Source organism: Salvia splendens, chromosome 15, assembly GCF_004379255.2.
Source record: "Salvia splendens isolate huo1 chromosome 15, SspV2, whole genome shotgun sequence".
NCBI lineage: Eukaryota > Viridiplantae > Streptophyta > Magnoliopsida > Lamiales > Lamiaceae > Salvia > Salvia splendens.
Genome location: NC_056046.1, coordinates 19,125,818 through 19,138,520, shown reverse-complemented (window position 1 = coordinate 19,138,520; position 12,703 = coordinate 19,125,818). Strand labels below are relative to the sequence as shown.

The following is a 12,703-nucleotide window of genomic DNA, read 5'->3' as shown; positions in this document are numbered from 1 at the left end:
TTATACTACCTAAACAAAAACCAACTCATAACAACAATACGAAAAGTTAAAAGAAAAACTGAAACTTAAAAAGAAAAACTAACTTGGTCAGTAGGGGGGGTCTATCGGAGTCTCCTGCTCCTTCGTGGGGCAAGTGGTGCAGGTCGTTCTATCGGTTGGTCCTCCGGTTGGTCTGTCTCCATTCCAGCTTGGTTCTCATCATCCTTTGCCGGCTCCTCGGCAGTTGCCGGCACCTCGGCTTTCTCTTCCTCTTGCTCCTTCACTACGGTCTCTGGGACTTGTGGTTCAACATCCTGGCCAGCATGGCCGCTTGGTCCGGTATCCTGGGCTACACTGCCCCTTACTCTCATAGCTTCAGCCGCCCTCTGGTGGCTCACCTCCTCTAGGATATTGTCGATCATGGACAACATCCTATTCATCTCCGTCTGTATCTTGTGGTTCTCCTCTCCTAAATTAGTCACGATCACTTCCATAGACGCTTGCCTCTGGGTCAGTATCCTCTGCTCCGCAGATTCCTTCAACACCCGTTCCACTACTGATGCCAATCGGATCATTTCTGCCCTCATCTGTCTGTTCTCCTCCGCCAATTCAGTAACCGTCCTTTCCAATAACGCGACTCTTCCTCCTGCCGTGGCTTCCTCACCCATTGCATAAAATTGCGGTCGTCCCACCCTCATGTAGACCGCATTTGTCCTAACGAAGTAAGGTATGTCGAATAATCCCGGTGGCCGCACCATGGGCAGCGGAGACAAGTCGTCAGCCTCAGTGATAATGAGGTTGTTGCCTACGAAAGCTCCCAAAATGTGGCAAAGAGTGAGGTTTCTGGCAGGGTGCGTAGCGATCAAGTGGCACTGATATGCCGTCCAAAATCCAAGATGCAGCTTGCGTCCCTGTCTTGCGCACCAAAGGAGATACACCTCCGTCATTGAAGTGCGGACGGCTGAGTTAGATTGGCCCAGCAGGTTGGCATCAAGGTGGAGCTGTATTAGTCGCAGAACTGGATCATTGAAATGGATGGAACGGGAAACAGTGGACGCGAATTCTCCAGCGCCGGGGTGAGTAAGTTCAGCCCAGGCCTCCTGTTGATCAAAATCCACGTGCCTACGAGGGATACCCCTCTCCCTGTCTCTCCACTCAGAACTGATCGCTTCTTCCAATGTACACATGCCCATCCGACATGTCCACTCTATCAAGTTCATACTAAACTCTACCGCAAACAATCTAAAACTAATGGACACTTCATCCAGGTCCGTTGTCACCTTAAACCGAAAGGTAGTGAAGAACTCCTTCGCTAATCTCACACTGATACGTGGATCCCCATTTTGCAGTAGCCACTCAAAACCCAAAGCATTTATATAAGCAAGGAATTGGTCACGAACACCTAGTTCATCCAGAGAAGGGTAGTGTATTACCTTGCCGCACTTAATTTCCTTGCTGCCATCGTCCAGACTCTCGAAGGTATCCTTCAGTTTCTGCTTCTGGAAGAGTTTCATCTCCTCGGCGATCTCATTTGTGAAATCCATGGTCCATCTTCTATATCGGAGCCTCTCCACTGGTGGGTGGACAAGCTCTCGGTGATCACCTGGGAGCGACTGTTCCCCATATTCCTCCTCTTCCACGGACTCATCACTATCCGATGCAGACTCCTCACTAATCTCATACTCACTATCACTCTGCTCTTGCCGGCTCGATGGGATCCTCTGAGAAGCTTCGGTAATCACAATTCCTGTGTTTGCTGCCCTGGACCTCTTTGTTACTGCTTTCTTCTGGATTGGAGCCTTCCATTTCCTCTTTCTGGCTCGCTGATATTGTGCTTCTTACTCCTGAGCAGTAGGCTGTGCAGGTTCACCCCCTGCCTTCGTTGGAGTGGCTTGTTCTTCCTCGCTCTCGATCTCTACTGGGTTCTCAGCCGTGCTTGTCTTGGCCTTGCTGGCTGCTCTTTTGCCCAGGCATCGCTGAGATACCCGCATCTTCAGAACCAATTGCCGCTTCACTGGGTGGGGTTTTAAGACGGGAGGCGCCACAGCTTCCGGTACTTGAGTGTCTACGGTTGGTCTCTCCTCATCTACTTGCATTCGATCATCCCCTGCTTCCACTTGGGTATCAACTGGCTCTGGCCCTTTCTCTTCACTCTGTTCTTCCCTCTCCTCTTCCCCTACTGACTGGGATGCCTTATCCTTCGGTATGGGTTCTGTAAAAGCTTGTTCATCCTCTCCTACTGCCCTCGATGCGAGGTCTAGACCCTCAGCCATTAGAGCAGTATCTTCCCTGCGATTCACCTCTTCCACTATTGATTCAAACTCCGTTTCCGTCATGAGGCCGCGCTTTTGGGCCGACTTATTCAGGTCGATCTCCTCCCTAATTACTTCTTGGCGAACCGCTTCCACTTCTGGCGTCTCCTCAATTCCTTCTCCCCCTTCCTGGTCTTGTTGCTCCCTTCTCAGCCTTTCCGCTCTTTCTTCTTCATCAGAGGCATAATAAGCCGCAATGGCCTCGAGATCCTCAAGTTCGGCTTCCTGGGTCGTCGGAAAAATTCCTTCCGTCTCTGTCATTTCGGCTTCAGTTGGGGGGTTGCTTTCTTGGGGAATCATCGACGGAATCGGCAATGTAGATGAAATAGGGGTCAAGGGTTGCGTAGTGGTTACTGGCATGGTTGCCGCATGAGTTGCTCCGGCTCCGCTCCCTTGCCCTCTACCTTGGTTAAAATACTCTAACTCCGCTGCCCAATTCCTATTCGGATCCTGCAATCGGAGAAACTCCGCCATTGCATCCAGAGAGACCATCGGCGGGGCTTGTTGTGTTGGCGCGGGACGTTGTGGGTTTAGTGGTGGTGGTATTTCAAGGTTTCCTTCCTCACTGGTTTTCTTTGAGGGCGGTTTGATTTTGGTAGCAAATGCTTTCTTCCCCATGGCTGAAAATTAGGGCTTGTAAAGAGTGGAATTTGGTCTTGATATCTGGGAGAAAATGGAAGAAAATGAGAGTTTGTGATTTACGCTTTCTTGAGAGAGTATGGGATAATATCTCTTGAAAAAAGGGAATTTGAAAATGAGGGTTTGTGAGGGATAAAGTTTGGGACGGTCGTTTAATTTAGGCGAGAGATAGCAGTTGCAGGTGGTTACAACCGGCTATAGGGAGTTGCCGGTCGCGACGCTTGGACGGAAGACGGTTAGGAATGCTGGCCCCTGATTGGCTATCGCGTCTACTCTCTCTGCTCCACGCCACTCCAGCCGCTGCCACCCTGCAAAAGCTGCATAAGTCTTAATTCAAAATTTCGTCTTTTCTCGAAACCTACCATTACTTGCCTAATAAGGGAAATAATTCAAATAGGCTCTTAAATTAGAATTGAAATAGCACCAAATAGGTAGTCTCTTGGTCAATGTGTACTCCAAATTAAATTTAAGGCCCGAAAATATTTTTGGATTTTCTTAGAAATTATCTGACATGCAAAGACTAATTACGTATTTACAATATTTACACCTTTCTTGGGTAATTTGGAATCCTACTTGGCCAGTATACGCAGAAAATTATCAAAATGGAACTAGCCATGTGGAATTCCAAATTCCTATCTTACTGATCAGTATGAAACCGATGTAAGTGTTTGCAGTGGAATTTCATCCACTACACCCACTTCGCTATTCTCCCTGAATATTTTCAACCTATGTCCATTTACTATGAAAGGTTCCGAGTTAGGAAAACTCCCTGAAATTTCTACGCTCCATTGGATCTGAGTGCAGTTATGATGTAAGGTCCTGTCCATTTGGACTTGAGTTTCCCTGGCATAAGCTTCAATCTTGACTGGAAGAGTAGTACTTTCTGGCCAACGTGGAGCTCCTTAGTTCTCAGATTTCGATCATGCCACAGTTTGGTTCGCTCCTTGTACCACATGGCTGAGTCGAATGACTCCAATCTAAGTTCCTCAAGCTCCTGCAGCTGCAGCTTCCTTTCCTCTTCGCAGGCTGTAGCATCCATATTCACTTTCTGTACTGCCCAGTATGCTCGATGCTTGATCCCAACCGGTAAATGGCACATCTTCCCAAAAACGATCCGGTAAGGGGACATGCCTATGGGGGTTTTGTAGGCTGTTCGATACGCCCAGAGAGCATCCTCTAACCTCACACTCCAGTCTTTCCTCGAAGTGTTCACAGTCTTCTCCAAAATCTTCTTTATCTCACGGTTAGAGATCTCCGCTTGACCATTGGCTTGCGGATGGTACGGGCTGGAAAGTCTATGGTGCACACCGTATTTCTTCATTAAGGCTTCAATTGTGCGATTACAGAAGTGTGTACCTTGATCTGATATGATCGCCCTTGGAACTCCGAACCGGCTGAAGATATGACTCTTTAAGAACTTGGCCACCTCCTTTGCTTCACACGTACTTGTGGCCTTGGCTTCTACCCATTTGGAGACGTAATCTACCGCGACTAGGATATACAGATTGCCATAGGATGAAGGAAAAGGCCCCATGAAATCCATTCCTCATATGTCGAATAGCTCGCAAACTATTATGGGTACCTGCGGCATTTCGTCCCGGGCAGATATTCCACCGGTCAGTTGGCAACGCTCGCAACTTCTGCAGAACTCGTACGCATCTTTGTTGAGTGTTGGCCAATAAAAGCCGCTATTCATAATCTTCCTTGCCGTCTTCTTGGATCCGAAATGTCCTCCGCATGCTAACGAATGGCAGTGGGTTATAACATCCCGCTGCTCCCAGTCAGGAATGCACCTTCTTATCACTTGATCGGATCCTACCCTCCATAGGTAGGGGTCGTCCCAAAAGTAGTATTTTGCTTCACTCTTGATCTTCATTCTTTGTGCCTTGGTAACACTTGGTGCTTCTGGAAGTTCTCCAGTTACTAGGTAGTTGGCCAGGTCCGCATACCATGGCTCATGCCCTACCTTCTCCTTTCCTTTTGCTGTATCATTCTGACCAGTAAGTTTGTACACTTCTTCCCAATCAATTTTCCTGGGCGCAAAAATCACCTCACATAAATGTTCCCCTGGAAACTTATCATGCACTTCGTCACTGTTTCCATCTTGCATTATTCTGCTCAAATGGTCTGCCACCTTGTTCTCGACTCCTCTCTTATCTTCCACCTCCCAATCAAATTCTTGTAACAAGAGTACCCATCGGATCAAGCGTGGTTTGGATTCCTTCTTGGCAATCAGATACTTAATGGCTGCATGGTCAGTATATACTATGACCTTGGATCCCAACAAATATGGCCGGAACTTCTCGAAAGAATACACCACTGCCAGCATCTCCTTTTCAGTGGTATCGTAATTCTGCTGGGCTTGATTCAAAGTCTTGGACGCATAAAAAATTACGTACCTCTTCCCATCGATCTTCTGACCCAGCACGGCCCCTACCGCAAAGTCGCTGGCGTCGCACATTACTTCGAAAGGATGGTCCCAGTCAGGAGCCCGTATGATAGGTGCGGATATCAGCTTTTCCTTGAGAAGATTGAAAGCAGCCTTGCATTGCTCATCAAAAACGAACTCCACGTCATTTTGAAGTAGCCTGGTAAGGGGTTGGGCGATTTTGGAGAAATCCTTAATAAATCGTCGATAAAATCCGGCATGCCCCAGAAAACCCCTAATCCCCTTCTGATCAGTAGGGAACGGTAATTTAGATATAACGTCCACCTTTGCTCGATCCACCTGGATTCCCCTTTCCGAGACCACGTGTCCCAGAACAATCCCTTCGGTGACCATAAAATGGCACTTCTCAAAGTTCAAAACCAAACTCTTCGCTTGACATCTCTCAAGAACTATATCCAAATGATGAAGGCAAGAATCGAACGAGTCTCCGTAGACCGTAAAGTCATCCATGAATATCTCTATGCAATCCTCAATCAAATCAGAAAATATGCTCATCATGCAACGTTGAAACGTACCTGGAGCGTTGCATAGGCCGAAAGGCATGCGCCGGTATGCATAAGTTCCGAATGGGCAAGTGAAGGTGGTCTTATCCTGGTCTTCAGGATCCACGTAGATTTGGAAATATCCGCTGTACCCATCCAAGAAGCAAAAGTACTTCTTCCCAGCGAGTCGCTCCAACATCTGGTCGATAAAAGGCAGAGGGAAGTGATCCTTCCTTGTTGCATTGTTCAGCTTGCGGTAATCGATGCACATTCGCCAACCCGTGACTAGCCTCGTTGGAATCAGCTCATTCCTCTCATTTTGGACGACTTGGATTCCCGACTTCTTTGGAACCATGTGGATCGGGCTGACCCACTCACTGTCTGGCACTGAATAGATAATCCCTAGCGACAACAACTACAAGATTTCCTTCAATATTTCCTCTCGCATGTTATGGTTTACTTTCCTTTGGGCATCTCGATGTGCCTTTGCTCCCTCTTCCAGCCTAATATGGTGCATGCAGACGTCGGGGCTAATTCCAACTAAATCTGTAAGACTCCATCCAATCGCCTTCTTGTTCTTGCTCAGCACGGTCAGTAGCCTAGCTTCTTGTTCCTTCGTAAGGCTGCTGCTGATGATCACTGGATAGGAGTTCTCACCTCCGAGGAAGGCATACTTCAAATTCGAGGGTAACTTCTTCAGCTCAACTTGGGGTGGAAGTGTGTCTTCGGTTAGGGGGTTTTTCTCGGACTCTTCCCCTTTTTCTAAATCTCCTTCTGATGGTTCTTCTATACTGACTGGTAGCTGAGCCCCTGCGGCTCCTATGAACTCCGACTTTTGACAAAATCCTTGATTGCTCCTTCAATTTCTTCATCGGTCAACCCCTGGCTACTGATCAGATCACACCATGCAGCAGCTTCTACGTCAGCCTGTTCATAAACATCTAAAGCCTGGAGTCTCTCCTGCAATAGTTCGGTCTCAAGAAAATCTTGGACTAAAGGGTCAATCACATCAACATAGCATAGATTTTCAGAATCAATAGGTTTCTTCATGGCATCATTTATATCAAAGGTAAACTTCTCCCCATGAAAATCAATGCAAATAGTCCCCTCAGCCATATCCACGATCGTCTTGGCCGTTCTCAAAAATGGTCTTCCTAACAAGACTCCACTAGACTCCCTCGCTTCATGCTCACTCATTTTGATCACATAAAAATCAGCAGGGTATGTAAAATCATGCACTCTAACTAATACATTCTTTAAAACTCCCTCCGGACTTATGCACGACCTATCAGCCAGTTGGATCAATACTCTAGTACTTGACAGCCTCACTCCCTTCAACCGGTTATAGATAGACAATGGCATGACATTTATAGACGTCCCCAAATCACACATTGCATGTTCGACCTTCACATCTCCAACAGTTATTGGTAAGGTAAACATACCTGGGTCGGCTCTCTTGGGTGGTAACGTCTCTTGCACTATTGCTGACGCTATCCCTTCCACCATAATCTTGCCATCTTTCTGGGCTCTCCCGGCAATGAAGTCCTTTATGAATTTCCCAAGAGGGGGTAGTTTCACGGCTTGGAGAAATGGTATGGTGACATCCAACTTCCCAAAAATCGACAAATAGTCAACCGGGTTCTCTTTCTTCCTCTTTGTAACAAATCGGAATGGGAATGGTTTCTCCCCTTTTTTTCTCATTTACTTGTCCCTTAGCAACCTTCTTGGAGTCTTTCCGGGGTAGTTCCTGAGTCTGGGCTTCCATTCTGGGCTCTTCCTCTCGATGAGGTTCCTTCCTGGTCAGTAGGGTTTCGGGTTCATCTCCTACAATTGGTGTAGCATCCAAGAAGAATGGATCCTGCATCTGAGGCATAGGCCTCCCTAGTTCTTCCGCTGAAACGGTATCGCCTCCTATCTTCGTTCCGTTAGATCCTCCACTAGGTCGTTTGGGTTGAGGCGCGTCATAAGTAGTTCCGGTCCGCAACGTAACCTTACTCACATTTGCCTTGTCGGGCATTTGGACTGTAGATGGGAGTTTACCTGCATTTCCCTTCAAATCCCCCACCGAACTGGCCAGTTGGGCTAACTGCCTATTCATCATATCCATGTTCGCCTTATGTTCTTTCTGGGCATTTTGCATCCCCTGCACGACCTCGTTATGGGATTGCAAGTCTTCTTTGATGCTCTGTTGTGACGCTAGCATTTCACCCATCATGTCCTCAACGGACCTCCTTGGCCTGTTCGGATTTTGGAAATGATTCGGCCCTTGGTGTTGATAGTTCTGGAAGTTTTGCTGGCCTTGATTAGGCGGGTATTGGTTATACTGGGCAGGAGGGACGTACTGATCTTGAGGATATTGATTCTGGTGCTGGGCTTGAAACTGATTTTGGTTCTGATGGTGTTGGGGTGCATGATTTGGCTGATTTTGGAAACTGTGGAAGTTTCTCTGGTGGGGTGGTACATAAACAGGATTCGGGTTTTGGCTTTGTGGGCTTTGATTTTGGGTTTGTTGGTTTCTTCCTGACCAGTTGGGCTGGTAGTCTGGGTTTGCTAGTCCACGGTTAGGGTTTTGGTTTGGATTGGGGTTATACTGGTTCTGTCCTTGGTTCTGATTTTGGCCCCCGTCTCCCCATCGAAAGTTTGGATGATCCCTCCATGGTGCATCCCGTTGTCTACCCTGAATCCAATGCCCACTGGAATTGAAGTACCCCGCAGCATTGACCTGTTCCATATTCACGTAGTCACTAGGCTGTTCATAGTTCGGTCCTTGATTTCCCTGTTCTGTACCTTTGTAATTCCCAGCTGGGGGAGGTGGTGGGGTGCTTTTCTCGATCGCACTCAGAAGTGACTTCTTCAGCTCATCCATCTTCAAGTCCATTTTCTGCTCCAGTTTATTTTCCTGATCAGTAGACGAGACAACAGCAGCCCGCTCTCGGTTGTATCCTTCCCTTGAATGGTCATACTCTTTCTTTGCATTCAGTAGCTTCCTTAGGACTCTCTTCGCTTCGCTGACCCGTAATTGTGTGAAGCTTCCTCTTGACGATGAATTTGCTAGATCCTTGGTTACCGCGTTCATACCTTCGTAGAAAGTATGATGCACTTCAATGTCCGCCATGCGATGGTTGGGACATGATTCCAAAAGACCCATGTATCTTGCCCAATAATCGCTCAAGGGTTCATCATACCCTTGCTTCACATTAGTTATTTCCCTTTTCAGCGCGCTTGTCTTTGATGACGGGAAAAACTCGCCTAGGAATGCTGACTTGAAATCGGCCCAAGTCTCAATGGAGTTGGGGGGCAGGCGCATGAACCAGGTGTTGGCTTCCCCCTTGAGCACAAATGGCAAGGCCTTCAACCTATAATCATCCTCATTCGCTCTTGCTGGTCTCCTCTGCTCCCTACAAATTTTACAAAACTCATGCAGAAACTCATACGGCCCTTCATAGCTCTTCCCACAGTATGTAGGCAGAATCGCGATCACATGAGGCTTCACATCGCAGGCGGTTTGCCCTGGAATGACGACTATGGCTTGCGATGGTTCTCCCTCGGTATGCGCGTTAAGGGTACCGATCTCTGGATCCTCATCTCCGTTGGCGGCCATCTGAACTGGAATGCCTTCCAACAGTGGTATCTCCTCTGGTATTGGTCCTTCTATGTTGTATTGCTCTTCGTCGCTACTCGAACCTAAGTCAGATAAAGCCGTCGACAACCCGGATCGAGTGGTTACGAGTATCGATCCTCGCTGAAGTATCTTCGGCCTCCACTGGTCAGGAGCCGAACTGCTTCTCATAAACTGAAAAGAAAAGAAAAAAAGAAAGGTTATGCACAATATATACACCGAAGTATCACTCACAGTAATTGCAAATAACGCTATCCATCCCCGGCAACGGCGCCATTTGAAAGGACCTGGGTGCGTAGGTGTCGTTCAAGCAAGGATATATCCTACTGATCAGGATAGAGATCCTAACTAACCTAGACCTTGGTTTCAAAGATTCCTCAACCCACTTCTACTGATCAGTATAGTGGTGGTAAGGGTCGAATCCCACAGAGATGGTGCGTTCTTAAACTACCGCGGTGACAAAAGCAAAAGCATCTCGAAAAGTAAGTGGTCCCCTCCAATTGAAATAGACATCATCTTCTTCAACTAACACTTCCAAAATTCAGATAACAATTCCAGATTCAACACGGAAAACTCAGATTAACAACTCACAAACACAGATCCAAAACTAAGAAATCAAATCTGAAATCAAACACTGAAACTGGACTTCTGCATACTGGTCAACATGAAAGAACGATTCAGAAATTAAAACTAAGCTTTGCATGCAACGATCTACTTTCCGATCAAACAGTACTTGTTTATCTATCCTAAAGAAATTTGTTACGTAAACGGAATTGAGAGATTCAGCACTTTAAACACCGAGAAACTTTAGATCTAAGCTAACTAGGCAAGGGAATTAAGAAACACCACAATAAACGAAACGGAAATCAACTTCATAGCATAAACACGTTCGGATCTTCAACAAAGTACTTCAAAAGCAGAAAATATCCAAAGGCAAACAAGATCCAACGTAAGGAAAGCGAGAAATTTAAAACTACGAAAGCAATGTAAAAGTGTTTTGCCACTCCGGGCGATGAGACTCTAAACTACGATCTTCCTGGCTGGAATGGACGATGACTGGAATTCTGGGAACATTTGAACGTCAAGTGATCATGGCTACGGCGAGGCAAGAAGCGGGACACGGCTGAAAGACTGAAACTACCGAGAAAACTTTCTACCTAAAGATGGTGGTGAATGAGTGAATGTGTATATCTCTCTCCAATTTGGCTTCCTTTTATAGGGAGGCTACCCTTGATTTTAGGGTAAATCCTCGTTGCAATTTGACTTCTTTGCCCTTAATTGTGGGTAATCCGTCCCAGCTATCCGTCTTATCCATCTCAAGCCGTTTTAGCACGAATACTGATCAGTATGAGATCATGCTGGCGCCTCCTTCACCTGAACATTCCGAAACTTCCCTACTGGCTAGAATGCTTAACCTGCACACTTTAAACAACTGTTTTGCAAATATAATCAATTAAGCACATCATACTGACCTGTAACCAAGGCCTAGAATACGACTTATCACATCTATATCTGATCAAGTCAACACCTGAACTTTCGTGGATCAACCGAGCAGAAGGGGTTGATCAAGCCGACCAAGGAACAAAGGGACAACACAAACAACAGGAGCCATGGTTTGCTGACAAGGCTAATTATTTGGTAACGGGCGAGTTGCCCGGAAGTGTTGAGATTACGAGATCGCAGAAGCTGAAACTCAAGAGCGACTCCCGATACTTCTATTGGGATGATCCTTACCTATGGAAGATGGGGGCGGATCAAGTCATCCGATGCTGTATACCAGATTGGGAGCAAGAAGACGTGTTGGTCCACTGCCACACACTAGCCTGTGGTGGTCACTTCGGGCCAAAGAAGGCAGCAAGGAAAGTACTTGACAGCGGTTTCTACTGGCCCTCCATCCATAGAGACGCTTATGAGTTCTGCAAGAGGTGCCCAAGATGCCAGCTTACTGGAGGAATCTCTGCAATAGATGAGATGCCGCAGACCCTTTCATGGGACCCTTTCCATCTTCTGAAGGCAATCTCTACATTCTAGTGGCAGTGGACTACGTGTCCAAGTGGATAGAAGTGAAGGCGAAGAGGACGTGTGAGTCCAGAGAAGTCGCAAAATTCTTAAAGTCAAACATCTTTACCCGATATGGGGTGCCACAGGCCATTATCTCTTATCAGGGAACTCATTTCGTCAACAGAACCATCGCAGCCTTAATGAGAAAGTATGGAGTCCACCACCGCCTATCCACACCTTACCACCCGCGGTCCAATGGCCAAGCTGAAGTATCAAACAGAGAGATCAAGGCGATCTTAGAAAAACGGTTAACCCTACAAGAAAGGATTGGAGCCGTCGTCTGGAGGATGCGCTCTGGGATTACATGACCACTTTTAAGACGCCGATCAGAATGTCCCCATACCGGCTGGTATTTGGGAAGATGTGCCATCTGCCGGTGGGAGTCGAGCATCAGGCTTTCTAGGCAATTAAAGAAATGAACCTGAATATCGAGTCGGGTGCTGAAGAAAGGGGAATGCAACTGCAAGAGCTTGAAGAGCTCCGCCTTGATGCCTACGATTTGGCCATGTGGTATAAAGAGAAGACAAGGATGTGGCATGACAAGAACCTTCGCAAGAAGGAACTCAAGGTGGGCCAGAGAGTGCTTCTTTTCCAGTCAAGACTCAAGTTGATGCCCGGGAAGTTGCGGTCAAGGTGGATCGGCCCTTATACCATCGTCGCCATCAGAGCAAATGGAGCAGTCGAACTCCAGGGGAGCGATCCTGACTCGCCTTCCTTTATGGTGAATGGACATAAGGTGAAGCCATACAGAAATGGAATGGAGGCATCTGTGGTGGACGACATTGCACTACTCATGCCTAACTCTCGCTAGTAAGCAGGTAAAAAGAGTGATCGGGTACTCATGGGTAGTCAGCTTGATCAAGCAACAAATTCCTTAATCCATAAAACTGATCAAGTAATATCCTAGGGGAACTCGGTCAAGTCCTTGGTAGATAGTATAAATATTTTTCATGTGTTAGTTTTTAAGCTTAGGATTTTAAAAGTTGGAAAGTGAGGAAGAAACTGATCAAGTGGTACTATTTGAGTTTTCATCTGGAATTAATTATCCACTTGATCAGTTGAAATTTGAATTGTGGGCTACAGTGGTTGAATTGATCAGGGTAGGGTGATGACATGACGTGTACACTCATTGAAAGGGTGCCATAGAGTACTAACTGCTGCA

At 46.8% G+C, this 12,703-nt stretch overlaps 2 protein-coding genes across 2 annotated transcripts; both read left to right on the top strand.

Annotated features, from left to right (window-relative positions):
* Positions 1–11,223: 11,223 nt before the first annotated feature.
* LOC121766823 lies at positions 11,224–11,849 on the top strand. The gene is made up of 2 exons (XM_042163060.1): positions 11,224–11,493; positions 11,628–11,849. The coding sequence occupies exons 1-2, from the start codon at positions 11,224–11,226 to the stop codon at positions 11,847–11,849; spliced, it is 492 nt and encodes a 163-aa protein (XP_042018994.1).
* A 107-nt stretch (positions 11,850–11,956) lies between these two features.
* On the top strand, positions 11,957–12,352 carry LOC121766821. Its single transcript, XM_042163059.1, has one exon. The coding sequence runs from the start codon at positions 11,957–11,959 to the stop codon at positions 12,350–12,352; it is 396 nt and encodes a 131-aa protein (XP_042018993.1).
* Positions 12,353–12,703: the final 351 nt, after the last annotated feature.

Excerpts from the sequence above, each read along its gene's own strand:
- LOC121766821 (XM_042163059.1), top strand. The coding sequence starts at position 11,957 with ATGAACCTGAATATCGAGTCGGGTGCTGAAGAAAGGGGAATGCAACTG.
- LOC121766823 (XM_042163060.1), top strand. The coding sequence starts at position 11,224 with ATGGGGGCGGATCAAGTCATCCGATGCTGTATACCAGATTGGGAGCAA. Across the intron at positions 11,494-11,627 it reads ACCCTTTCCATCTTCTGAAG|GCCATTATCTCTTATCAGGG; the intron begins GCAATCTCTACA and ends GGGGTGCCACAG.